Source organism: Martes martes (assembly GCF_963455335.1).
Source record: "Martes martes genome assembly, chromosome: 9".
In the NCBI taxonomy this organism is placed as follows: Eukaryota; Metazoa; Chordata; class Mammalia; order Carnivora; family Mustelidae; genus Martes; species Martes martes.
In genome coordinates this window covers 137199659-137227173 of record NC_137896.1, presented here as the reverse complement: position 1 = coordinate 137227173, position 27515 = coordinate 137199659, and the positions used below count along the sequence as shown (strand labels likewise).

Genomic DNA, 27515 nt, shown 5'->3' with positions numbered 1-27515 from the left:
CCTTGAAGTGAAGCCCTACAGGGAGAGTGGATGGAAACGGGTCAGCCACGTTCATTTCTGTCTGATGTGGCACCTGATGGGGACCGCTCTCCCTGCTTCCCTCGACGCCCACCCTACTCGCGCTTCCTTCTTCAAAAGGAGAAGAGAAAGAGAACGGAGCAGACGCCAGAGTCGGGCTGGGGGGCTCGGGGTGAAGAGCCAGAAGGGCATCTCCGGCGGGTCCGCGACCCCGCGGCGGCTTCCCGCGTTCCCACACCCTCCACCGCCCTCCCGCAGGACAGCGGATGTATTGCAAACAGGAAGCTCTTTGCAGATAACGCCGAGACCCGGCCTGATTTGCTGGGAAGCCTGACGGCCGGGCCACGCTCGCCTGGCCTGTGGGGCTCGGCGGCCTCTGTAAATAGCGGCTATGAGGCTCCCGGGCGCAGTGTCCTCGTGGGTCCCCGACGGTCAGGACGCCCCCGTCGCCTGGCGTGCGCTGCAGGTAGGGGCGCTCTGCCGGGTGACCCGGCAGCCCTGGGGAGCAGGGTGGGGTCTGCCAGTCCACGGGGACATGCTGCGCTAGGAAGGCGAGGTTGCCGAAGCGCCCAGAGGGAGGACTCCGGTGGAAGGGGGGATGGGATCTGTGCTTTGGTCCCCGCGTCGGATGGGGTCTGTCCGATGGATCCGACTCTAGAATTCCAAGGTCTGAGTAATTCAGGAGCTCGTGCCGGAGACTCCATGGGGCTGGCTCACGAGGCGCTCACAGAAGGAGGCTTCTCCGCGCTGCACTCGTTCCGAGAGGTGGGGCTGTGTGTTCTCGAATCCCCATCCCTGTGTGAAAGGTGGCTGTGGCAGCGTGGGAAGGTGGCCGGAGTGTGCTCCCGGGGAGCGGCCGCCACCTGTGGCTGGGGCCACGTAGGCCGCAGCGGTCATCTGTGCTCACGGCCCGTGGCTCTGTTCTGGGCTCAGCAATGGGACAAAGGCAGGACCGGAGCGGGGCGGGGGGGGGCAGGACCGGAGCCGGGGGGGGGGGGGGCTCTGGTCTCCGAAACTGGGTAGGACGTGGTGTGACGGGTCCCTTCCTCCCTGGCCAGCTGGCTTCCAGGCTGAAGTTAGGTCGCACTTAGGAATTTAAAAGACAAAGTGGGAAAGCCGCAGCCTGTGCATAGCCAGGCTTCTGAGCTGGTGGGAAGCGCTCTCCTTGCCCGGCAGAGCGAGCCTGGGCGTCCGCCACGATTCCAGCTCATCTACGGCCTTGAGAAATCTGGGGGCTGTGAGAGGACAGACAGTTGGCAGAAAGCTGGGGAAAGGGCCTCTTCCTCCTTAGTGTGTGCCCTTTGGTTGGGTCCTGGGGAGACCCCGTGTCACCGTGGGGAACAAGCAGCTGGGTGGGGGTGGGGGTGTCCGTTCTCGGAGGCCCCTGGCGCTTCCAGATGGTTCTCAGGCTGTACGTGCTGCAGAGCTTAATGAAAAGGTAGGATTGTGAGTTTGGCAAATTATACCACATTTTTTTTCATGGTCCATTTCTTTCTTTCTTTCTTTCTTTTTTTTTTTTTAAAGATTTTACTTATTTGAAAGACAGAGAGAGAGAGGGAATTTCATTCTTACAATGAACTTCTAAGAATTCCAAATGAATTTCCCCTCGGAAACCCTGGCTTTCTGTGCCCAAGGGAGGGTGGAAACCTCCCAGGCTCTGGCTGGATCAGGATGTCGTTCTTAGAGAGGGCCCAGCGGGCCGAGGCTTCTCCGTTTACAGACCGAATTCCTCTCCTGACGCCCAGGGCAGAGCTGGAAGTTGGAGGAGTTGGAACTCCCCCCCCACCCCCGCCCCACCAGGGCTGCCCTGCTCTCCCCGGAGGAGACTCAGATGCAAGAGCCAGTGGCGGGGCGGGGGTGGGGTCGTAGGGCTGCAGGGAAGGTTCCGGCTGCTGCCCGTGGGCCTTGTGCAGGCTCTGCGTGGCCCAGGTGGCGACCGCTGTGGCTGGAAGCCGTGTGTGGGAGCCGGGGGTCGTGCTGAGCAGCGTGGCTGTCCCCGGACGCAGCCGTTCTCAGCTGGAGACGAAACTCCCACGTGAGCTTCAGACTCCCGAGATGTGAAGAAATAGCTAAACCCCCTCTGCCTCCGCAAACACCGAGAAGCAAGTATTGTAGACTCGAGCCCAAATGTAAGTTTATCATGACTTTTTTTTAACATTATCATCACGGTTAAGAGCTACATTCTGGAAAGAACCCACATTTGCTTCTAGAGCAGCAGCTCAGCTCGACACGGTGAAGGACACAGCGTCGCAAACAGGCCTGGCGGCCCCTTTGTTGCGGGCTTTTAGGAATTCCAGGTCCGTTAATGCAGGGCCGGAGCCACCCCTAGCCCGTCCCGCACCGGCCACGCGGAGGCGCTGGCCCCGGTCCTGCGTGGACCTGAGGCATGAGGAGCCCTCGGGCAGCGAGGAAACGCAGTCCCAGGTTGGGGAGACCTTAAATTCTAGGTGCTGCCCTGGTGAGCTTCCGTCCGTCCCTCATTCGCTGCTTCTTGCCGCCTTTCGGTCCTAGGCTCAGTGCCCGCTAAGCTCCTGCCGGAGGCCTGAGCCTTTCCCGGCTGCAGGAGGTGCTCACTCTTGGCTCACTTCCAGGGCAAGTCGCTGGCCCAGGAGCCCAAGGCCCAGCGGCAGGGGGGGAAGCGAAAGGGGCAAAGCTCATCCTTGCGGGCTGCCGGCAAACCTTCACGCCTTTTCCCTTCTCAGAGTCGCTCCCTCACGCAAGCGCCAGCTGGGCGGGGAGGCTGGGAGGGGAGGCTGGGAGGGGAGGCTGGGCAGGGGTGGGAGCTGGGCGGGGAGGCTGGGAGGGGAGGCTGGGAGGGGGGCTGGGCGGGGAGGCTGGGGGGTGCTGGGCGGGGAGGCTGGGCGGGGAGGCTGGGAGGGGAGGCTGGGCGGGGAGGCTGGCTGTCCAGCCTCCAGCCTCCTTGGCACCATCGCATTGAGGAGCCAGGTCCGAGGTGGTTTTGGGAACTAAATGAGGTTTGTGTGCCCATGTGTGGTAGTAAATACTGGCTCCTTGTCTCTCTCGCAAGCGTGAAATAACACAGTAAAAGCTGCCTCCGTAGTGTAAGGAGGTGGGCGGCCCCCGCCCCCGGGCTTGGCACTCAGACGGCCGACAGGAGCAGAAGGGAGAGGTCAGGTGCGCCAGGAGGCCCCGGGTCCGACCCCACCTCCCCACCTACTAGTGGGGTGCTCTGGGCAGCTGACTTCACTTCCCTCATCCCTGGTTCCCTGGCCTGTGAGATGGGAGCGACATGCTGGGAGCGGCCGGCCTTCTAGGGTCCCCCGTCGAGGGGACATTCATCCTCACCCCCGCCCTTCACAGTGCGCCCTGTGCCCCCGCCGAGGGGAGCAGGGTCCTAGCTGCAGGGTGTCACAGAGCACACGCGGGTTCCGCCTGCATCTGTCGCACGGACCAGTGGCTGGAGCAGTGGCTGGGGCACAGGACCACTCAGCGGCTCTGGCTTCCTGGGCCTGGAGGGGCTGTAGGCCGCGGGGCCCGCCCCGTGTGCAAACAGTAGCGCCGCGGCCGTCTCGGCGAGCACTTGCCCCGGCACACCTCTCCGTGTTTCACGTAGTTGCTCCTCGCACGGACTCCTCCCTCCCCTCCACGCGGAGGGCGCCGGCCAGCAACGGAGACATGATGAGCCCAGGGTACTGGTCCCGGGGCTGCCAGGTGCACAGCCATCCCCAGATCCTGCTCCGTGTGGACATTAGAGTCTCAGGGAGTGGATTTCTGGGTGCTGCCACCAAGACTTCCTCACTGGCCCTTGGGGGAAGAATCGGCCTGCCTGATCCCCACGGGGGTGCAGGGCCAGCTGTGTCCTCCTGTGTGTCCCAACCTCCGTCCCTCTCCCACACCTGCTGGTGACGGGTGCTGTCACAGTGACAGATGATCGATGAGCTATGGCTGCTGTGAGCCCCGCAGCAGGGCGCTGAGTAGAACAGGCTTGCTCGGACTCTGCACACACGGCCCGCTCCCGGAAAGCTCCAAGCTGAGCCACCAGGACAGTGGTCTACTAGGAGCGCACTGGCATGCGGTGATGCTAGGAAGCCACGCGAGCCATGCATTCACAGCCCAAGAGTGCAGCTCCAAGGGGTATGGAGGGGTCCTGGGCCCAGGGACCATGGGGGACTGGCCCGTCCTCAGGAGCGGGCTGGGCTCTACCCTCTGTTCTGAGCGGCGTGTCAGAGTTGTCATAGGACCCCACGTGTGCCTTTGTGTGCGTGAAGTCTCAGCCACAGAGACGCAGAGGCGTGAATCTGGCGGCCGTGCTCAGGGTGGGTGTCCCAGCGTGGCCGGGACAGGGAGGTGAAGGCGGGCCCGCGAGGGGGAGACCTGAAGGCTGGGAGCGGCCCCCGACAGCTCCCTGCTCCCAGGCCCCAGCCTGCATGCGGTCACTCCCCGGTGTCTGAATGCTCATCGCTGTGTCCCCTTCCTTGGCGCAGGAGCCTGTGTCCCCCGAGCGCTCGTGATGAAGCAGCATCTGGCTCTGATCGGCCTGGCCTTCCTGTGGCTTCTTCCGGGGGGACACCCTCAGCAGACAGCGGAGGACGCCTGCTCCCTGCATATTCTCGTCCCAGGCCTCAAAGGTAAGCTTGACCACGGCCTCCCCAGTGTGGCTGAGGCTGGAGGGCTGGTGCTGCCACCGCCCGGGGTCTGAGCAAGATGCGCCCCAGTTTCCCCATCTGCCAAACTCAGGGTCGACTACGTAAAGTCTACTCTTCCTTTGGCCAAGGGATTCTGAAATTCTGAAGGAGCCACCTACCTGCACCCCATAAAGGACACTAACATTCGTTCCAGGTGCCACACACGTGACCTCAAATGACTTTCAGAGTGCGATGATCTCCTCTGGTCCATTTTGCAGATAAGGACATCGGAGGCTTAGGGACATTTGGCGATTTGCCAGATTGGGTCCCCCAGCTTTGAAGCCCGTGCTCCGACACCGGTTCCTGAGGGCTCCTAATTTCCTCTTTAAAACAAACAAACAGACACACCCCCACAGCTCTTCTCTTGCCGGCTTGCTTGTCATTTCCTTCCAGGTGGAGTTTGCTCCGCCGAGCAGATGTGGGGGCTGGGGGTACCGGCCCCGGGAATGCGCGTCTTTGTTTAGAAAAGCCCCTGGTTTCTCCACAGCACAGGCAAGAGAGTCCCAAACCTTGTACTTCCCAAGCAGGGTCTGCTCCACCGTGCGAGGGTGCAGCGCAGGATGAGCGTGTGGGCCTCCAGTTCAAACGCTACAAAAACCTCTGAAGCAGGGGCAGGGCTCATGGCGCACGTGGGGTGGGCAGGCTTGGGCCGCCCGCTCTAGGAGCCAGAGACCAGGGTGCAGAGGGGCTGGCCTGGGACTCACTCTCTAAATTCCCTTCTTCGTTTCCTGCTCAGTCTACGTGGACCCGGCCCAGACCCTGGGCCTTCCGCGGGAATGCTGTCAGCTCTCCCTACAGAGACGTTGGAGGAAGCAGACTCACACTTAGGGGCTTTGGATCCGTGACGAGAATGACCGCCACCCAAGACAGAGCCAGGCGTCTCTGGAGACCAGGCCCTCGTGGGAGCAGACGGGGCTCGTGAGGGCCTCAGTGAGCCAGACGGGGGGTGGGCTCCTTGGAGGAAACTGTCGAGGCAGACCCTGCGCCCAGGGGCTCATCCTCCAGCAGGTGAACCAGACTCGTCCCCAGGCCGTGTGGAAGCCGTGGGGGGTGGTTTGGGGCTGTGGACCCTGCGTTCCGGATGCCCCGATGAAGCAGCAACATCGCCCCATAGTCTCGATGGCCACAGTCTGTCCACACCAAAGCCACAGTTCCAGTAGAGAAACTTTTTTCCCACGATTTGTTTATTGGAGACAGAGGCAGTGTGCAAGGAGGGGGGTCGGGGCAGAGGGGGAGGGAGAGAGAGAATTGCAAGCAGACTCTACACTGAGCACCCAGCTCGATCTCCGACCCTGAGATCATGACCCCAGCCAGAATCAAGAGTCGGACGCTTAACAGACTGAGCCGCCCACACGCCCCGGGAAGCTTCTGACCAGACTTCCCGAAGTCCGTGCGGTCTGGGTGTCCTGCGCTCGTCTCCAGCTTCACTGAGCTGTAACCGACAAGTAGACGCTGCGCACGTGCCAGGTGAATTCACGCAAACCTTGTGAAGTGACGTCACCTTCCGTCGTCCCCATTCTGTGGGTGGGGGTGGGAGTGGGGGCAAGGACTGGGGGTTTCTTGTTCTGGCCCAGGAACAAGGGGACCTGACTAACGCACGCCTTTGGGGACTTTGCCCCTCTGAGACACGCCGGCGGCTGGGGCCTGCTTCCTCTCCCACTGTGGGGGGACGTCCACTGTAGAGGCAGGTGCTGGAGAGCCAGGAGCACCCACGGCCCTTCCTCAACCGGCCACAAAGACAGCCAAGGGCCTGCACCAAGTACCTGATGTGTGTCTTCCTTGTTGGGTCAAGAATGACCCAGATGCCGTCGAGGCGACAGCTTTGTGCCGCGGACCTTTTTGAGACTGGCAGGGAGACGAGCTAGAAGCGAATAGTAGCCACGTGTGCATGTGGGAGGGAGGGAACAGGTTGTCAATGACCAAGAGTGAGCTGGACACTTGAAATGTTAGCCTCTCCGGGTAGAGACAGAATTTGTCACGTAGAACTTCACATGGGCATCGGTTCCAGACCACTGCTAAAGGAGAGGGTGTGGGGAGAGGACACCGGGCTCCCTGGGCACACAGTATGGAGTGCGTGTGAGTTTGGGGGGGAGGCTTAGAGCAATATGGTCCTGAGGTTCTCATCAGCGAGGCCACAGCTCTGAATGTCCCTGAGACCACGGACTGGGCACGGCCCCTGTCTTCTAGGGCGCAGTGCACCCCGTCCTCGGGGTTGGGGGGCTTACCCAACCAGGGGCTTGGGAGGCTCTCTGCCTCTGAGCTCTGGACGCCCCCCTCCCAGGGACCACCTCTGCTCCCCAGCACTGGGCGAGACCGTGATGCAGAATCTGAGGGAGAACGGTGTTCGAGGGGCTTTCTGATGATCTGAGATGAGACCCATGAGAGGTCACGCTCTTAGAAAGCTTTTCATGATACCGTAGTCCTCTCCCCTGCCTTAGGAAGAGGACTTGTGGGCACAAGGTAGCACTTGGTGCTGCCCAGTGACTTACCGTCCTCAGAGCCTTGCTACACACACAGGTGTCACGCTCCATGTGGGCCTGCAGCAGCAGGGTGGGGCGGGGGCAGCCGCCGGGGAGCCCGCGACAGTCATGAGGCCTGCGTCCTCACTGCTTTCTCTCCAGGAGAGGTTTATGACGATAGTCAGCGTCTTATTTCAGGGTCAGATGCTGATGGCCGCAAGGATCATGTTCCTCTGGTAGTTCTCTTCCAGATGTTGGGTCCCTTGAGTGTGTGCGGGCTCTTGGTGGCACGCTCAGTCTGTTAGTATTTCTTGCGGGTCTATCAACGTGTCCCCAAGCATTGCTACTGTAACAGTTTCCTTTCTTAAGAACGGTAAAGTACGCTGAGACTTAAGGGCCACGTGGGTGCCGGGCGTGTATGAGCCCACCCTTCAGCCGGGGGCTGCGTGGAGCCTTCCCCGCGGGGCGCGCAGGCGACCACAGGTTGTTGCTGGCACTCTGCTTTTCTCTTTTACGGAAGTTTAAACAGGATGCCCCCTCCTTCAGGCCAGTCAGTTTTGGGCATCTTGTTGGGGCATCTGTAAGCTCAGTTAAGCTCCTCACCAGGCGTGAGGGCCCAAGGAGAGTCGCACAGAACTGAAGTAGCCTGGATGGTGGCCGGTGTTGGGTGCACCTGAGGGGTTACATGGGCCCCCTGCTGGCACCCGCACCCTCGTGGGGGAGTGGTACAGCGGTCGGGCAGACGAGCCGTGTGATGTGGAGCAAGGGTCTGGTCACTGGGGAGAAGAGGCAGCCGGTGAGTGGATCAGAAGCGTCTGGTGGGAAGGCAGGAAGGCGGGAAGGTGGGAACGTGGCCGTCACGACCTGGGCTCCCGATGAAGACCTCCTGAGGACGGTTTTAGAAATGAGGCGTTATTTGTCTCCACCTTTAGCCTGTTGGTGGTTTTAAGAAGGGACATAACAGGGACGCCTGGGTGGCTCAGTGGGTTAAGCCTCTGCCTTCGGCTCAGGTCATGATCCCAGGGTCCATGGATCGAGTCCCACATCAGGCTTCTTGCTCTGTAGGGAGCCTGGTTCTCTCTCTGCGTCTGCCTGCTTCTCTGCCTGCTTGTGTGCGCTTTCTCTCTCTCTTTCTGACAAATAAATAAAATCTTAAAAAAAAAAAAAAAAGAAGGGACATAACATAATGGGGTCTGTGTTTTAGGAAGACCGTTCGGGTGTGGATTAGAGTGGGCGGGGAGGAGGCCGAGGGAGGGACCTCGATGTCTCCCCTCCAGCTCCAGCCTCTGCTCCTGCCGCCGCCTCCGCTGCTCGCGGGCGTCCGCACAGGCCATGCACGTCTGTCCTGCCTGGGCAGTGTAAGCACAGTCCCCAGAGCTGTAGGGAGCCCCGGGGCTGGCCCAGCTGGGCCAGGACAGGGAGGGGGCCGGTCAGACCCCACGGAGCTCGGCAGAGGCTGCGCTTCGCTGAGGAGGGAGATGGGAGAGCGGAGATTACGCCGGGCCTGGGGCTTGCGGGCCGGGAGAATCTGTGTGTCGGCTAGAACCAGAAGCATCACGGGAGGCACTCACCTCTGGGGAGAAGCCGTCAGGTCGATGCGCGGTGTGCTAAGCGCGGGGCGTCAGGAGATGAATAGTCCGTCTCCCCGCTTCAGTTCTGAGTGAGACAAGCGACAGATCAAAGAGGAGCAAGTGACCGCCCACACACGGCCAGGACCCGTGACGAGGGCCGGGTGGCGTGCAGCCTGGGCTGACAGCAGGACACACCTGGCCGGCGAACCTGGATCAGGTGGATGTGCCCACCGGGTCACAGGCTCCGCACCCCCGAGTGTGTGCTGCATCCCCTCATGCTGAAAGGACCCGGGGATGTGGACGTGCGCACCTGTTCATTCTTCCCTGGTGCACCTGCCGGATACAGATGCAGCCAGATACAGAGGGACACCTGGCACGGGAGAGCCTCGAGATCCCTGCTCTCCTCATGCTGCCCTGAGGGCAGAGGGGCAGGCACAGGGGTTCCCAGGGAGCGCTGTGCTCCAGAGGGCAAGCTAGCCCCGAGGGATAACTGGAGAAGGGGACACACATCCCCGGAGGGGGGCCCAGGAGCAGAGTCCCGACACTGATTTGGGGCAGGGAAACCTGCGAGCCTCAGGGACGGAGGGTGGGAAGAGGGGGGAAAGCCCATAGGGGTGGGAGATGGTCAGGGTAAGAGATGAGACGTCCTGGGGAGGGGGCGGGGAGAGGAAGGCCAAGGGGCGGGGCTGGCCCCACGGTGGGCAGGCGAGAAGCCGAGAAGCCGAGGCTGAGGCTGACGCTGGGATCTGTGCTCAGAAGGAGGTCCTAAACGGGTGACTTCTTCCACAGGGGATGCTGGAGAGAAGGGAGACAAAGGTGCACCCGGACGGCCTGGAAGAGTTGGCCCCACAGGAGAGAAAGGTACCTGCCGCCCCTCGGCCCCGCTGAAGTCTGGCCCTTCCCAGCCCCTCCGGGGTCTGCCCAAGAGGGTGCAGCTGGTGCTGCTGCAGCAGCCACAGGGGAGAGGAGGGCGCAGGGGTGCGAGGGGAGTTTGATGCCTGCCTAGTGAGCCAGGGTGCAGAGTGCTCCGCACGCCAAGAAACAGAGCACGGCCTGGGAGCGGCGCACGGCAGGGCCATCACGTGCGGCCCCTCAGCAGCCTCCTCTGCAACATGGGGTCATTTGGGAGTGTTACATGCACAAGTGCAATTGTGAGGATGTGCAAGAAACTCTGAGGGTGTGCCAAAAGTTATGGAGGCGTGTGAGCAGATCAGGAGGCGTGCGATCAGTGATGGAGAAGTGTGAGCAGATCAGGAGGTGCATAAACAGATAAGGAGGTGTGCAAGCCATGATGGAGGTGTGTAAAGAGAGAAGGAGGCATGTGAGCAGATGAGGAGGTGTGCAAGCGGTGGTGCAGGTGTGCAAAGGACTGAGGGACAGACTTGGGTGGGGCGTGTGGGGTTCTACAGGGGAAGGCACCTGTGGCCAGCAGATTCTAATTGCTGAATCTGTGACCCCTGTATGGCATGGGCATGGGGTGGGAGCTGTGTGGGGTCTCGGGGTCCTCTCGCCCTCTTTCCCCCGCTCCCCTGCTTTCCTCTAGCCCCGGAGGCTTTCCAGCTCAGCCCGGTTTAGCCGAGCACGGCCACTGTTCAGGTGCGCTGCTCCTGATGTCCAGTCTCTGACTTCTGTAGCTTCTGGAAGGCACTTCGCTCCAGCGGAGTCGTGAGAGTTGCAGAAACTGGGGGTGGGGGTGGGGGGGCTGCGACCCTCCTGGTTTCAGGGTGTGGGCAAACGGACCGTTCACTTTTTCATTTTTCAAAATTATTTTCGCTGGAATCGTTTTTTCCATGTAAATATTACCGGGCTCCTTGGGAGGTTTTTAGAATTTTATTTTATTTTTTTTTTAGGTTTTTAAAAAGAAGATCTTATTTATTTATTTGAGAGAGAGAGAGAGAGAGAGAGAGCACACAAGCAAGGGGAGCAGCAGGCAGAGGGAGAGGGAGAGCAGGGAGCTCGATGCGGGGCTCAATCCCAGGACCCCGGGGTCATGACCTGAGTTGGAGGCAGACGCTCAACCGACTGAGCCACCCAGGCACCCCTGGAATTAATTATCGTTCAAATGTCTCACGTTTTGCTGCTTACGGCTCCCGCCTGCTGAGCTTCCTCCTGTGTGCGCCTGCGCTGGGCGGGTCGCCCCACCGGAACGCTCCGTTCTAGTCTAGAGAGACTCTGCCACCGATTTTCAGCTCCCGATGGGTCTTTCCCTGCGTACTTTCAGCCAGTGTCAGTTTTATTTTGCGACGGTGATTTCCACTGGTGGTATCGTTTATGAAGCTGTTAGAGGACTAGCAGCTCCTGTCGGTGATCTTGCTACTGTATGAAAATGGTGTGAGAATCCCCTGCGGGTATTACGGGACGCTGTTCCCGGAGCCGCTCCCCAGCCTCGGCCTCTCTGGGCTCCCACACTGGTCTGTCCTGCGGCAGCCCTTCCTCCACGTGCCACCTCGCCGCTTTCGGCAGGCTCCGCGTCCCATCGAGGACCTTCTGGCCGCAGGACGCTCTCGCCGCTGATGGCTCCTGGGACACGCGCCCATCTCTGGGGAGAAGCGGGGACGGGCTGGTGGCCACAGCGGGGAGGGGGGGATCCCGAACCCGCGTCCCTGCCCCTGCTCAGGCAGCTGTGGCCGGGTGAGGTGGGCACAGAAGGTCAGGAACCACGCTTCCGGCCGGAAGACAGGATTGCAGCCCCCGGACTCACTGGGAAGGGGAGGCCGTGTCCTGCAGACACCCACTTGCCCCGACACCGGCTCAGAAGCCTTGGCCAGTTGGGATCTGACTCGTCCAGCCAGGGAGTGGGTCCCCTTGTGGCCCTGGGCCGCAGGCAGTGGGTTCTCCCGCTCCCTTCTGGAGGTGCTCTGCTGGGACGCAGCATCATGGGGGCTGGCATGGGGCCCAGAGCCCCTCTCCAGCATCTTGTCCGACAGCTGCAAAAATGACCATATGTAGACTTTTGTCTTCAAAGTCTTCCATGTTTCATCCGAGGCTCTCCGTGGCCAGTTGTGTGAGTTCTGGCCACTCCCCAGAGCCTCCTGTCCGTCTGGCACATTCTCTGGGTGATTCCCTCTGGGTGAGGAGGATCCCTTCCTTGGATGTCCATAAACCGCTTTCCGTAAATGCTGTAGAGCAGGGCTTCCTCCCTTTTCGGAAGTCCCAGACTGGGTGGATCTGTGGACCCCAATCCTGCCTTCCGCCTCAGTCCCTCCTTCCCGTCTTGGACGAACTCCCTTCCTTCACGTCCAGCGCCAGCGCAGAGGCGGCAGGAGTCGCTGGTCCGGGGCCTGCTGCTCCCCCCAGTGCAGAGAGCTGCTCCCGCTCCGGCCGCTGGAAGTGGGGGAGGGACCCTCAGGATTCATCGAGCCCCCCGCCTACTGCCCACTGCTCCACGGGGACCACCTGCAGGAGCTCGCCCAGCCCGGCCTGTGCTGTGGGTCTCACGGGCTCTCCGGGGTGGGGGCCGTGCGTCCTCCCGGCCCCTGGCGGCTGCGGGCCTCTGGCGGGCACTGCCCTCGCCCTTTGCCTCCGCGGCTAACTGCTCTCCCTCCCCTTCCCCTGTTCTTTTTTCTTTTTTTCATGCTCTGTTTGAAAGACGACATAATACAATTTAGCTAAGGTAGAAAATATTGGAGAAGAAAAAAATATTATCCCCTTGTTTAAGGTGAGGTTATTTCAGTGAAATGCATGCTGTGAGGTCCCGGGCGTTTGCTGGGGCGAGCCGCACGGTGGCTCGGTGGCTCGCGTCCTCACGTCTGGGCGAGAGGAGGACAGCCGTGGTTCTCCAACTTACTCTTCTCCTGGGGAAGCAGTGTGAGTGTGGTGGTGTGGGGGGTTGGGGACATCACGACCCTCCTGCCCGGCCACCTCTTCTTAGGGCGTCCCAGGGCGCGAGGACCGGGGGACTCAGAATCCATCAACTGCCTAGACTCACCCCGGCGTTGAGGCCTGAGGGACACGTCCCCTGGGGTCCTCGTGGAGTGGCCCTTTGTGGCAAGTCCTGCCAGGTGTACGGTGGGCACGGCGTGCCACAGGCCGGTCATGCCCGTTTCTTTATACGCCAGACTCCAAGCAAGATCGTAGGCCCCTGGGGCAGGCGCACTCACTCTCTTCTTAGGGCTCCAGGGCCTCCTGGGAGATGTGGCTCTTGGAAGGCCCTCGACCCATTGGAAAAGCTCTTGAATTCAGTATCTTCGAATGTCTTTGCAATCTGCAGTGACCCCGTGCCCTGTGCTGAGGGTCCGGGGGGTGCGTCTGTGGGCCCTGTTCCAGGTGGTAGAGGGCAGGTCTGTGGCCAAGGCTGTGGCCACGCCGAGCCTCTCAGACTGCGGGACGCAGCAGCCAGCTGGGCTCTCGTTACCGTGCGGCTGAGATGCGGGCGTCCATCAGCAGATGCCGCCCGGAGGAGCTGTTCCCGAGATGCGGCCCGGGGCCTGCCTGTGGGTGGGGGGTGACCGTCCCGAGCGTCCGCACGCCCTCGAGGCCCGCTCCGCCGCTTGTGCGCACGTGGGTCAGGCCGCAGGGGGACTGCCTCTGGCCGATGTGCGTGCGCTGGGGGGTCTCGGCTCAGCCACGGAGCAGCCCCCGGCCGGGGAACTTGAACAAGAGGGAGTGCGTGCAGGCTGGCGGACGCCTTTTCTGAAACAACAGAGCCAGGCCCAGGGTCTGCAGCCGCGTCCCGCTGTCCCCTGTCCTCTACTGGAGTAAGAACCCCTCCCGCCTTCCTGGCCTGCGTTGCTCTGCGGCAGCGGCTCAGAGCCGCGTGGCTGACACCGCTTCCGGCGCCACCTTCGTTTTCAGGGCTCCTTGCCCCCAGACGCTGCTCAGACGACATCGGGGAGGCTCCTGGGCCGCTTGCCTTAGACTCTGGGGACCCTCCCGGCACGCAGAGGTGGAGGGTGACCCCACGTCAGTGACAGGCCCTTCGTTGCAAGTCGCTAGGGAAGCTGAATTCTGAGGGCCCCTTTGCCCCCGTCCCACGTCAAAGGACTGTGTGAGATCGTCATTAAAATTAGTAAGAGTCACCGGCCTGCTGTGAGCGGCTCCCGTTCTCTCGTGCCTTGTGCGTGTCTGGAGGACAGTCGTGGTCTCGCACACGTCTCATTAGCGGGGTGCGGGAGGCATTACCTCGGCTCCCGGCTCCCGGGGGCCTCGGCAAGAAGCTCCTCGGACAGAAGGGGACGGGGCTGCGGCGCCTGGTGCGTTTCCAGTCACGTCCTGCAGCTGGGGGAGGGAAACGGGCGCGCTTTTTGCAAGAAGCTTCTTGCCGTTCGGAGGAGCAAGAAGACCTTTCTGGAAGCGGGAGACGGCGGGAGAGCTCTTGCTCCGACCCGTGCTCCTCGGACAGCCTCTGGGTTTACGACCACAATACTCTTCGGCCCCGGGTCACTTCCCAAGAAGTGTCTGCAGGCGAGAACGAGTCAGCTGCGCAAACCACCCGGGATTGCCGTAGAGAACGGGTCAGCAGTCTCGGGGGATTTGAATGGTTCTCACCCCTTTCTTTTCAACACACACGTGAGAGAAAACGTTCCTCCTGGGAGGGATGGCTGCTCCCATGACAGGTGTAGGGGGTGAAGTATGGTACGGGGGCGAGTGTACAGGGGGCTGGGGGGCCTCTGGGTGCCCTGGAGGTCTGGGCTCAAACCCAGCTGATGGTTACCAGCCTCACAGCCTCGGGTGGTGTGCTTGTACACACGCATGTGTGTGTGGCGTGTGTGTACGTGTTTGAACAGGTGCAGGCATGTTTGCACACACATGTGTGGGCACACGGGGCCACATGTTTCTAGGTGTCTGTGCGTTAGCATGTATGGGTGTGAGCACGCACGTGTGTGCACATACGTGAGTGTGTGTATACACTGCCGAGCACCAGCGAGCGGTGGCTCTTCCTGGTCTGCTCAGTCGGAGCACGTGTGCAGCAGGGCGGGTTCTCTGACCACCCGTGGGGCCTCCTGTACGGCCGCCGCACCATGGGGCAACGACCAGGTCTTCTCACGTCTCAGGGCCTGCAGGGCCCAGTGGAGGAGGCCGAGGTTAGAGCAGGAGGGACAGGCTGGTGTAGGTAAGGCAGGGCAGCCCGGCAGCTGTCCCGCTCCCCGCTGGCCACGTGTCCTCAGCCTCTGAGTCACAGCCGGGGGGTGTTTGCCCTCACAAGCCTGCGGCGTGCACTCAGCCCCAGCTGCTGGAAACTGGCTCAGTGCAGGACGTCCCTGGAGCCGGGAAGACGGCCACTGTCCCCAGCCTGGTGCGGGGTTGGGAGCCCCGGACGCGGAGCAGGGGCCTCTGTCTGTGTGAAACTCATGTTCCCAGGTGCTCAGCGACACAGGTGCTGACCACCACCGTGATCATCTTGATGGACAAGGACGCTGAGGCTCACAGTGGCTGGTGACGTGTCCAAGGTTGCACAGCTCTGCACTGGGATCAGGGTCTCGTCTGCCTGACTGTGGAGTCCGTGCTCGGGGTCACAGAACGGCGGTCTTCCCTCTAGTGCTGTGTGACTCGAGGTGGGTCACTTGGCCTCTCTGAACTCGTTTCTCTTGGGGGTGCAGAGGAATTGTCCTGGTCTTCTAGGGCTGCTGTAACAAATCCCACAGATGGGGCTGCTTAAACACAGATGTTTATTCTCCCGGGGCTCCGGAGGCCAGGGTGCCGAGTGGCCGGCTCCTGGCCGGGGCTCAGTGAGGCCTCCTCCCCGGCAGGGGCACCCTGTTCCGTGAGGCCTCCGGTTTTCCTTGGAACACCCCAGGCAGCGTCCCTCTCTTCTCCAGGCGCAGGAGCTGGGTCTGGTACCCGCAGGGGACAGTGGCCCCTGGCGTGAATGTTTGGCTGTGCGATTCAGAGATGGGCAGACAGCCAACGGCTCTCCCGTCCTCTCAGGTTATAACTTGTCCACGACAGCAGGTGTGTGCTGGACCCCAGGGCGCCCTCCGCTGCCGATGCGGCCCAGGGGTTCGTCGTTCTTCGGGGGCGGGGAAGGTATGTTGGCAGCTGTGCTTCTGACAGCGGGTGTCTGCATCCAGGGCTCTCCTCCGACGGTGTGCGCAGGGCGCCGGAGCTGTCTGGGTGGGAGAACAGGGCGCAGGTGTCCTTTCGAGTTTCTCTGCCAGGGCCTCAGGGAGAAGGGCTCCCCTCCTGCCTTTCTTGCTGGGGTCTTCCTGGAGGGCAGGGACCCTTCGTTTACGTGCCAGGTCCACCCCTCACAGCCAGCCTATGCACTGATGTGATGCCCACACTCCTCTGTACCGTGGGGTTTTGGGTGGGAAGGCACATTCCTTTATTCTCTGGGCTCTGGTGACCCTGCCCCTGTCTTGTGGGAATTCGGCGGGGGGTGTTCCTGTGTGTTGGAAGCAATCCTTCCCGCTGGTCAGTGCAGGTGCACGTCCCTGGGTCTCTCTGGGCCTCTGTCTTCCCATCTGAAGATAGGGTTCGCTGGGACGGTCTGCACCGACACCTCCTGCTCGGGCACTGTCTTCATCGGAGCGCTGTAGGGAGCTTGTATTGTACTTACTCCGTCTGAATCTCCCCGCAAGGACGGGTACGGAAGGTCAGAGCTGACCGCTGCTGACCGCTGAGTGACAACAGCAGAAGGACTTCACGTTTTGGGGAGACACGAAAGTTAGGAAAGCTTAAACACGAGGTCCTCCTGACATTTATCCTGTAGCTCCAACCGACTTTTCCCGTGCTCGTGGTCCGTTCTGGATGCCAGGAAGGGGGTGCACTCCAGAGTTAGGGGACAGAGAGCTCAGCCGTTTGGAAGCAGGCTGGGGAAGGGAGGCTGCCCCCGTGGCGGGCACACAGGGCTTGGACCCGCACTGAGAGCCATGTACGCGTCCCAGGGAACGCTGATTTTCTGCAGAATGCTCTTCGACAGTGGCTGAGCAGAAACGCTGTGGTCAGCTCTGGGATTCTGACCTCATCAGTGGGCACAAGCGTCGGGACGAGGGCGGGGACGTGGTCGGCCGGGCTGCGGTGGCAGACACCACGTGCCGGACCGCTGCAACAGCAAACCTGTATTTGTCACTGTGTCGGCGGCTGCACATCTGAGATCCGGGTGCCAGCTTGGTCAGGCTCTGCTGAGGAGGTTGTTCTGGGCAGCAGACGGCCGTCTTCTCCCATGCTGGAGAGAGACAGCGAGCTCTGGCGTCCCTCCTGACTGCAAAGGCAACGGTCCCATGCTGGGCAACCTGCCCCCTCCCCGTGACCTCATCGAACCCCGCTCACCTGCCAAGGCCCACCGGCAGCCCCCACCGGCAGCCCCCACCGGCAGGCTTCAGCTCTGGGCAGGGAGGACACGCTTCGGTCCCCTGCGGGAGGTGACGGTGGGCAGGCCATGTGGGGGCACTCAGCCTGGGCGGGGGTCGCTCCTCGGAGGAGCAGGCGGCACGGACTGAGCGCAGAGGAAGAGGCAGCGGGGCGGGCAAGCTGGAGGGGGAGTTCCTGAGAGAACAGTGCTTGCGCGTCTGGAGGGCCGAGCCGTGGAGGTGGAGCCGACCAGCGCGGTGTCTCTCTGGCCCGTTGCATGAGAGCCGCGGGGCACACGGGGCAGAGCCACGTTCTCATTCCTGGGTCAGTCTTGGGACAGGCTGTGGCGGAAGGGGCCCCAGAGGCCTTCCAGACCGTGGCTTCCAGGCGGCGGGGGGCGTGGTGGCGGCCCGAGCACCTGCTCCTGCTTCAGCGTGAAGTAAGGCCCCTTCCTCGCTGCCTCGGGGAGGCGGCAGCCTTTCCCCGCGACACTGAACTTGGGGCATGTTTCCCACAAGCCGGCGCTCAGCGGTGACGGCACCCCTGTCTGGAGCAGGGTTGCCGGGGGCGAGCGTGTGACGGGCTGAGTGCTGGGCTCGGGGTGATCGAACGCGGTTTGCTCTCGTTCCCTTCCCCGCTGGCTGCTCTGGGGGCTCAGTGGTAGGGTCACTAGGGGTGAGCCTGTTCTGGGGACCCTGGTGGGGGAGGGGCCGGTCAGGAGACTGGAGCAGGTCGGCAGTGACCCAGGGTCCTCTGGCCGCAGGGGCGGGAGGGGCAGGACTGGCTCCGGTGGGCAAGGACGGAGACGGAGGAGCGCAGAGCCGGTCCTGGCGATGTCCCCCATGGGCCCCGACCCCACACAGGGACGGGGGCGTTGAGGGCTGCCTCCCACTTGGGAGCGTCACCTCCACACCCTGCTGCTCCTTGCTCGTGGCCGCGCCGCTAACTCTGCCCCATGGGGAGCCCCCCCCCCCGCTCCTGGCCCCAGGGTCCCTGTGACCTCCTATCCAGAGGTCGGTGCCTGGCCTCATCCCGAGGCTTCTCTGCAGCTGCTGACCCCGCCCGGCCAGGGCCTCACGCTCGTTCCCGTCTCACCGCGCAGCTCCGACCCTGTGGGCGCCCCTCCTCCACCGCCCCACGGCGTCCTCCGGGCCTGCCCCTCCTGTGGGGCGACCTCACCGTTACCACTCACTGCTGGTCTGGGGCCTTTGCAGGAAAGGCCGCTGCGGGCCCAGCCAGACATTCCTGCCGTGGGGGTCCCCGCGGGAACAGGCTGCTTCCCGCTCCTCCCCCCCATCCCTGCCTGCCCAGGGGCCTCCCCACCGTCACCCGCTCCTGACCCCTTCCCAGATGTGGCACTTCTCCCACCGCCCTCCCTGCCCCCGACCCTGCTCCTGGGCACCTGTCTTCGGCTCTCACCTGTTCCCTGACCGGGTGTCCTCGCCCCCTCTCAGCCCCTCTGCGTGTCACCAGATGCGCGTCAACCATGGATCCCCTTGTCACTCTCTTCTAGCTCCCCACCTGGACGTTTGTGCCCCTCGGATGCCTTCGCCCACCCCCCCACTCGCCAGGGCTGCCTCACAGCCCCTCTCCCGCCACAGCACACCTGTTACAGGTGTCTGACCGCTCCCTGTCTCCCCGCCGGTCTAAGTCCTGCTGCACCACGCCGGGCTCACAGTCCACAGGATCTGTGGCCCGAGTTGTCTCTCTCACGGCTGGGCCAGCCCGGCCTCGGCCTCCCTGGGGTCCCCCGCCAACCGTGGTGCCAGGAGGGGGCGCTGGCTCTCAGATCTGCAGTCGCAGCTCTGTCTCGGTCCTGCCGTACACCGGCTGCGTGACCCAGCCCAGCCTCTCAGGCCCTCGGGGCCTTGTCTGCGCAGGGATCGCTTCTGTGACCCAGCAGGAGCGTGGGCGTGAGGGTGCTTCGTGAATAAGTGTGTGTGAATGTCAGCCATTTCTGTGTCACGGGGATGCGTTTCCATGTCAGCCGGGCTCGTCCCGAGGCCTGTGTTCTGTCCTCTGACCTCTGTCTGTCTGCAAAGCTACGAGTTCCTGGCTGGGAAGTCCTCAGGTTTAAGGTGTGAGTTGGCGTCAGAGCAGGACAAAGCCTTATCTGTGCGCCACAGGAGGTCCTTCCCGTCCCCTCCCCCTGCGGAGTAGCTTGTGCTGTTTCCCTTAGTTTCAGTATTAAATGAAGTCTGACTGCGTGTTTCTTTTACTAAGTGTTCTCTGTGTGTTTGCTGTTTGCTGGCTGGGTTTGCGGCCTGGGGTCAGCCGCAGACAAGCAGGAACAGGGCTGAGAGTTTAAGGGCACCTGTGGGAGGACACGCCCTCCGCCCGCACGACCCCTGCTCCGAACGGGTGATGACTGCCGTCCTGGGACTTAGCGTGCTGGTCAGTGAGGACAGTCCTGTGGGGTCACAGCGTGAGGGTGGTTACCGGGCTGGCCTGCAGTGATGGGCAGCGTGGGAGAGGGAAAGTGACGGAGCAGCAGGGGGTGGCCCTCCACGCTGCACGAAGGGAATGACGGGGCGTGTGACCGGCCCTGCTGGAGGACTCGACCCCTCGGAAGCGTGTGACGGAGCATCCCCGGACCCTCCTTCCCCCTCCCCCCCACCAGCTTCCTGCGTGAGTGAGGCTCCCCTCTCCCGGGAAAGGGGCCTCGGTGGTCACTGCACACCCCCGCTGGCCGGCCTCCCAGTTCCCGAGAGCAGCCCGCGTGCCCTTGATGGAGCGTGGCTGCTCGACCTGGGCTGGGGCTGGGGCGGAGGACATCTCTCTACCGATGTGAGTGCAGAGCAGGAGGGGCCCGGGCTGAGGTCGGGATAGGGACCCACCGGTGGTCTCCTCGGTTCCGCAGTGTGTGTGGCTTTTCGGGGAGGTGTGTCCTCCTCTGGGAAATCTGTCAACAAGTGACCCGTGAAGAGCCTTCCGGGGTCAGTCACATAAAGAGCTGTACCCGTCCCGTCTCCTCTCGTGTGTGTGCGTGGGCACGTGCGCGTGTGCTCGTGGGTGATGTTAAATGGGAGTTGGGCGGAATCACCTGTGCACCAACCAACTTCGATCTTGTTGTTTTCTGCAGGAGACATGGGTGACAAAGGACAGAAGGGCAGTGTGGGTCGCCATGGAAAAATTGGTCCCATTGGTTCCAAAGGTATTTGCGACGCACCCCTCGTCCCCATATTCCCTCCCGGGCTCCCGGGGCGGGTGCTGGAGAACGCTTGCAGACTGGCCAGTCGCTTCTTCCTGTGTGCTCTACACATGATACCTCCGGTCCCAGGGTCTGCCTCTGGGGCCGCTCAGAGTTGCCTGCTGGCTGGGTGCCCACCAGGGTGGGGGGAGCGCACCCCGACCTGCGGGATTCACGGGGCACCCTGGCGGAGCACTGGGGGCTGGCTACTCAGACAAGACCTCGCATTGCCACGTCCCTAACCAGTTTAAGGAAGCACTGAGCCCTACCTGAGTAACAGGAGGGTTGTGCTCAGAAACGCTGCCCACCTCCGGCTTCGGTGATTTTTTGAAACCGTAGGGGGGGGGTTTCCATGAGAACGGGACCCAGGAGGCAACAGCCAGGTGAGAGCAGCCGTTTAGGGATAAGACTCTCGCCCTCGTCTGCGGCTGTCTGGCCACCTCGTCTGACCACACGACCCTGCAGTGGGGGCTGGCCAGGAGACTGAGGCCCAGGCAGATAAAGAAGGCTCCGAGCCACCCAGTCAGCAAACACTCTGGGAGCCCCTGGGGCGTCCTGAGCCTGTGTCGAGCCCCCGGGCCCCAGACTTTCAGTGAGCGATCCCGTGGAGGTCTCCCCACCTCCCCCTTGGTGCTAAGGAGGGGGCCAAGGCCGGGGAGGGCTGGTGGTTGGGAACATGGCTGAGGGGAGGGGGCTCAGGGTGGTCTGCCCAAGCCTGGTGCTAGAGTCCTTCTGCCTCATTAATCTGCCGGGGGGTTGAGCTGTGAGTGGGTTCGGGTGGTCGGTTCTGACGGTGCCCCCCGGCCACAGCTCGTCCCTGGCAGGAAAGGGTCCTCGGCAGGAGGGTGGCAGAGACCAGCCAGCCCAGTGTCTGTCCGGGGAACCCTGGGGGGAGCACCTGCTGGCACGGCCTGCCCGCTCGCTCCGGAGCACGTCGGTGTGCGTGGCAGGAAGAGGGGCCGCTGTGCTTCACAAAGGCTTTGAGAGATGGTGGTAAAATCGTCATAACGTGAAACTGGCCGTGTTAGCTGTTTTCGAGTGTGCAAGTCCGTGGCAGTAAGCACCTTTGCATGTTGAGCAGCTGCTCAACCTTCTCACCCCCCGAGAGGAGCCGTGTCCTGGTGAGGCGGGGTCTCTGGTCCCTCCCTCGGCCGCGGTCCCCCCTCCTCTAATTCCAGTCTGCAAGTCGGTGGGTTCGAGGCCCTCACGGGTGTCTGACTTACTCACTCAGCGGCACGTGTCCAGAGATCATCTCCTTCCTTTTTAGGGCTCGATCGTGGCATCTCTGTCTGTTGAGAGAGAACTGGGTTGTTGCCCCCTTTGGGCTGGCCTCCGAGTAGGGACGCATGTGCCTTCCATGTACTACGTGTGCTCCGGGCAACGCCAGTGTCTCACCGAGGGGCCGTGTGCCAACAGGGCCCTCGTTAGCTCAGTTTACCTGATCTGCTTCCCGGGCCTGGTCGGGCTGAACTTGCAGTCCCCTCCAAGCCCCGAGGCTGATGAGGGAGTCCCAGGGATGCTGCCGACGGGGCGGGCAGGCTCCCCCCGCCCCCAACGTGGACAGGATGCATGGAATCCACAGAGGGAGGGAGCGCTGCTCGTCCCCCCTCCCACGTGACTGGGACGTTCAGGTTGTCTCGGGGAGGAGAGAGCATGCTGCGGGAATATTCATGTGCCTTCAATAGACTTGTCTAATTCTAGAGCAGCCAGAAAGCGCTGTTGGCACGCTTGTGTCCAACCCCTTGGGTTTATACGCTGGGAGGCTGGGGGGGTGGGTTGTGTGGCGTGTCCTCTGTGGGATGCCGCGTCTCAGGCCAGGCGGGAGCCCCCGTGCTGCACTGGGGGGAGACTGTCCCCAGGTCCAGCCAGGTACCAGCATCACTGTTTCCCTGCCGCCAGGTGGGTGAGAACTGGAGTCCGATTTGGTTGTTACTGACCCAGAGGTCCATGACACGGTATCTACAGACTGTTGTATGACACATCAAGGATTTTTCAGACTCGACTTAAAGAAGGGTTGTTGGGTCATCTCTCAGATCTCGAGACAGGCGTGTGCTCTATGTCACATTGACAGAGCCCGAGTTCATTACCTTAGAACACAACTCCCTGTGTTCACAGCAAAGACAGGGTCTGTGGGAAACACGAGGGCATCGCACATGGAAGAAATAACATTGCGAACTTTGGCAATTTTAACCTCAAGGGACGCGGCCCACCTCTGCTTGACCTTGCTCTCCTTTTTCAGGTGAAAAAGGAGATTCTGGTGACATGGGACCCCCTGGCCCTAATGGAGAACCAGGTATGGCACATGGGCTGCAGGGCTTTAAAACATGCATTAAAATTTGCACTTCCCCCTGTTTTATTGAGAGATAATTAACATACGTTGCTGTAAAGGATTAAGGTTTACAGGACAGGGGTTTCATTTACAGATACTGTGACACGATCGCCAGCATCGCTTCAGCTGATATCCGTCTTCTCATAGAGACACAATGAAAAGGGACAAAAAATTATCCCTGGGATGAGAACTCCTAGGACTTGCTCTCTTACCAGCTCCCCCGTGTGTCCCACGAAGGGCTAGTTGTGATCCTCACGATGCGCATCGCATCCCTGGTGGGGGTCTGCACCTGCTGGGCCCCTTCCTCCAGCTCCCCCCCACCCCACACGTGGAAGGGAGAGTCTGCAGGGTTGGTCCTTTTCTGCCTGACTCGCTTCCCAGCAGTAATGCCTTCAGGGTCCGTCCTTGCTGTCACAAATGACAGGATTCCCTGGGGCGCCTGGGGGCTCAGTCGGTTGAGTGCCTGCCTTCAGCTCAGGTCATGATCCTGGGATCTGGGATCGAGTCCCGCGCCTGGCTCCCTGCTCAGCGAGGAGTCTGCTTCTCCCTCTCCCTCTGTCTCTCCCCCAGCTCGTGCTCTTTCTCTCTCTCTCTCAAATGAATAAATAAAATCTTAAAACAAATGACAGGGTTTCCTCATTGTTTGCAGCTGAGTATTACTGCATGTTTACACGTCACAGCTCAGGAACCCTCCTCTGCGGACGGACACGTCGGGTGGCTGGCTGGTTTCGGTTCCTCTTGGAAACAGTCTCAAAGGACTCCCATTTCTTGTGGGGCTTATAATGTCGGAGAACCAAGCAGGAGGCATCACACGCTGTGATTTCAAGCTGTGCCACGAAACGACAGGAATGGGGCTGGTGTGACACCGGCATGAAAACAGTCCCACAGACCAATGGGGCAGAACCGAGAGCCTGGAAACAAACCCAGGCACGTATGGGCGACTAACATTTAATAAGGGAGCCATGAATGCTTAATGGAGAAATTGTCCTGTTTTCTTGGGAAAACAGGACAATTCGTAGAAGAGAATGAAACTAGTCCCCCATCTTACACTGTTCACAAAGACTAACTAGAAATGGACCAAAGACTTAAATGTAGGACCCGAGACCCATGAAACTCCTGTAAGAAAACAGGAAGGAGCTCCCCGATGCGGATCTTGGTTGCAAGTTTTTGGGTATGACGCCCAGAGCAAAGGCAGCAAAAGGAAAAGTAAGCAAGTGCGACCACATCAAACTCAAAAGCTTCTGCAAAGCAAAGGAAACTACCAACCAGGTGAAAAACTATCAGCAAACCGTACATTTGATGAGGAGCCGATCCAAAACCTGCAAGGAGCTCATTCGACACCACAGCAAAGGAGCCGGTTAGAAACGGGCAAGGCAGCTGGACGGACGTTTTTCTCAGGAAGATGCGCGGAAGGTCGACAGGTGCATGAAGGGACGCGCGGCATCCCCAGTCCTCACGAACCAACACCACGATGAGCTGTCGCCTCACACCTGTCGGAAAGGCTGTGGCCAAAAGACAAGAGGTAGCAGGTGCTGGCGAGGAGGCGGAGAAAGGGGACCGTCGTGCACCGTCCGTGGGAGCGCAGCCTGGCGCGGCCGCCCTGGAAGACAGCACGGAGGCCCTTAAGACGGTAAAAATAGAGCTAACGTGTGCTCCAGCGACGCCACTTCTGGGAGCGTATCCAGAGGAGACAGCACGGACTCAGCCGGATGTCTGCACCCCCGTATTCACAGCAGCGCTGGTCACGGTGACCAAGATGTGGGGGAAATTGCACTCGACACGGAAGTGCGAATCCTGCAATGAAACCCCTGTGGTCCGGAAAACGGAGTACCCGTGGCTGGCATCCCCTCTCCTTGTCTGTCACACCCTCTCCTAGACTATTCCAGTATTCGACTCCCTTCTACCTGAGTATTTTCACGTCCTTCTTGGGACCGCAGCGTGGTCGGCTCAGATACCCCCCCACCCCCCGCCCCAAGCGCGCGTTCCTCTCTTCTAAGAGCTTCCCCCTCGCTCTGACCACGCGCTCCTCCGGAAGCACGTCTGCGCTTTCTCGATCCGGAGCTCCCTGCAGCCTCCTCTGGAGCCCGAGAAGGTCACCCGGGACCCCGGCTCTCAGGGGCTGTGTCCGGCTTCCTGGTGCCGAGGACGGTGGCCTCTCTGCCCGCTGTCCTGCGGCCACGGCCCTCTCTCCGTGGAGCTCGTCGGGTGCCTGTCCTCCTCTGCGCGGCTCCCCCAGCCACATGCCCCCTTGGTGGCCCCTGCTGTCTGGCCTTATCTGTCCGCTTGCCTGGTGCGTGTCCACCATGTCCTGCTGTTCACGTGGGTCCAGCCACCCCTTGCTCATGTGGCATTTCCCACGTGGGTGTTGTTCTCTGTGTGCTGCTGGCTATTTCCCTGCCCACGACTGTCCTCTGTCCCACGCCACGCACATTGTCTCATACTGTTCCATGCTGTCCCTGCTTCCTTCATGGTCTCAGGCCGTCTGCACAGCTGTCCCGTGTCCTGTCCCTGCACCAGCACCTCGTTCAGGCTCTCGTGACCTCTCTGTGAGCCGTCAGGCCCTGGGGGAAAGGGTGGGGGAAACCTGGAGCCGAACAGGCTTCCCAATGGTTGGGCCTGACCGTCCCCTCCAGACCGCCGTGTGTGTGGGCACGTGCTGGCATCTGCTTGTTGAATCAGCCCGTCTTTCTGTGTCTCGCACAAACCGTGTCTCCATTTGCTGTCATTCATCCTGATGGTGACATTCAGAGAGCAGCCCCCGAGCAAGCTTGGAGCTTGGAAACCGGTGAAGAAAGAGATGTCTGAGCAAAAGTGCTTGTCTGGAGGGCTCCGTCGGTGCTGCGGGGAGGTGGAGGAGGAATGGCCGGTGGGCATGGATTTGGCCACGTGAGATCACGGAAGGGATGGCAGCACCTCTCACGGCCACCTCCGGATGCGGCCCGTCCCGCAGGGAGGAAGGCCTGGAAGGGCGTGGGGCCGGCCTGGAGGCCACGGGACAATTCAAAGGACACGGAGGAACCAGCCCACTGCTTGTCTCCGCAGAGAATAATCCAGAAAGCAGGGCAGCCCCGGAGGGCGTGGGCGTGGCTCTGGTCTCAGACGGGCTCTGCCGCAGAAACATGCCCGGGCCTCTGCGAGTCGATGGGCCACCGAGCGTGAACCAGATCTGTGCGTGGAAGTGAGGGTGATCCGGACGCTGGTGGTGGAGGAGGGGGAGGTTCTGGAAGATGAGCCCCGTCTCCTACGGGGGATGTTCTGTCTGGAAGTGTGGCTGCGCTCAGCACCGTGGGCTTTGCAGGGAGAGAGGAGGTCCTGCCTGCGGGCTGTGGTAGGGCCAGTGCAGGACGGACATGCTCCGGTCCTGGGGAAGGCAAGGGGCTGGCAGTGGCCGGGTCCCCCAGGCTGGGGACGGGGAGCGGGGTGTTGACAAGTGGAGCTCCTCATGGGAGGCAGCTCAGGGCCCCTGGAAGGGTCAGGACCCCCGAGCAGAGGTGGCACGGCTGTCTGTGCTGCGTGAGGGACCCTCAGGCCCTGGGGCCCCGCTGTCCTCAGACGTGCTGGCTTCTCTGCATCTGCGTGTCCCTGCCCCGAGCCCCTTGTCCCCTGAGCTGCTGCCACGACTCCACCCGCAGCCCCGTCTCCCCCATCCTCCCCTCTCCCTTCCCACCCCCCCAGAGCCCTGTCTCAAAACGGGTCAGGCCTGGTGCCGCCCCGTTGATGTCCCTGGGCTGCTTCTCCTCGCCTTCGGGATGAAGCCCGGAATCTGCGTCCCGGCCTCGAAGGCCCATGGGGTCTGCTGGCCGAGGAAGCCTTCTGTCTGGGTGGGGGGCCGCTTTCCTGAGCCAGCCCCCAGGTGCATCTAACACGGGGCGGCCGGGTCTCCGCAGGCGTCCCGTGTGAGTGCAGCCAGCTGAGGAAGGCCATCGGCGAGATGGACAACCAGGTCACGCAGCTGACGACCGAGCTAAAATTCATCAAAAATGGTATGCTCTCCGCGTCTCCCTGTTCCCCCTCCCCCCCAACCCCGAGACCGAGGGGCCGGGCCGGCGGGTCCCGCCCGCGCCCACTGGCGGTGGGCCTCGCGTGTGCTGCGCACCGAGCGTGTTTACAGAAACGCGAGTGCTCACTTTCCAGCACTGCCCCCCCCCGCAGCTGTCGCCGGCGTGCGCGAGACGGACAGTAAGATCTACCTGCTGGTGAAGGAGGAGAAGAGGTACGTGGACGCGCAGCTGTCCTGCCAGGGCCGCGGGGGCACGCTGGGCATGCCCAAGGACGAGGCCACCAACGGCCTGATGGCCGCCTACATCGCGCAGGCCGGCCTGGCCCGCGTCTTCATCGGCATCAACGACCTGGAGAGGGAGGGCACGTTCGTGTACTCGGACCGCTCGCCCATGCAGACCTTCAACAAGTGGCGCAGCGGCGAGCCCAACAACGCCTACGACGAGGAGGACTGCGTGGAGATGGTGGCCTCGGGCGGCTGGAACGACGTGGCCTGCCACGTCACCATGCACTTCCTGTGCGAGTTCGACAAGGAGCACGTGTGAGCGGGGTGGCCGGTCCCCCTCGGCCCCTGCCCTGGGCCGCCCCTGCCCCCCGCGCCCCTGCCCCCTGCGCTGGCGGCCCCCCAGCCCCCGTCGGCCACGTTTCTGGGCCGCGGACAGCGCGGTGCTCGGGAGGGAGACGGCGGGGCTGGCTGGGGGCCTGGCGGCCAAAGAAGCCACGTGTTATCCCCTGCACTGTCGCCGCCTGCTCTGTGGGGAGTCGTTACTCAGAATCGCTCTGCCTTTGTCCAAACTATAAAATAAAAGCTTGAAATACGACCGTAGTTGAGTACAAACAGTGGCAGCGGGGTCTCCCGCTCCCGTCTTCCCTTTCATTTCTGCGCGGAGAAGAAGCCCTCCCTTTGGCCCACGTGTCTGCAAATTACGTTAAAATGTCTGCGCCTTTTCACTGTGGCCTAAATAGGGGCCATTTTGCTTGGGGCAAGTGCAGGTTTCCGGAGAAGGAAACCAAAGTGTGTGCAGCTGACGTGCGAGCGTGTGGTGTCCTCGTGGTCTTGTCCCGTGGGCG

The 27515-nt window shown here is 61.9% G+C and overlaps 1 protein-coding gene across 5 annotated transcripts; it reads left to right on the top strand.

Moving 5' to 3' along the window:
* Positions 1-383: 383 nt before the first annotated feature.
* Positions 384-27269, top strand: COLEC11 (collectin subfamily member 11). 5 transcript variants are annotated; one of them, XM_080814259.1, is made up of 7 exons: positions 384-484; positions 4464-4607; positions 9484-9555; positions 20009-20080; positions 22356-22409; positions 26333-26428; positions 26598-27269. In XM_080814259.1, the coding sequence occupies exons 2-7, from the start codon at positions 4490-4492 to the stop codon at positions 26987-26989; spliced, it is 804 nt and encodes a 267-aa protein (XP_080670385.1). In that variant the 5' UTR covers positions 384-484; positions 4464-4489; the 3' UTR covers positions 26990-27269. The 5 variants fall into 5 exon arrangements, with proteins under 5 accessions (XP_080670385.1, XP_080670383.1, XP_080670386.1 ...); XM_080814257.1 differs by having other exon boundaries at positions 26580-27269; XM_080814258.1 differs by lacking the exon at positions 384-484 and adding an exon at positions 4269-4295 and having other exon boundaries at positions 26580-27269.
* Positions 27270-27515: the final 246 nt, after the last annotated feature.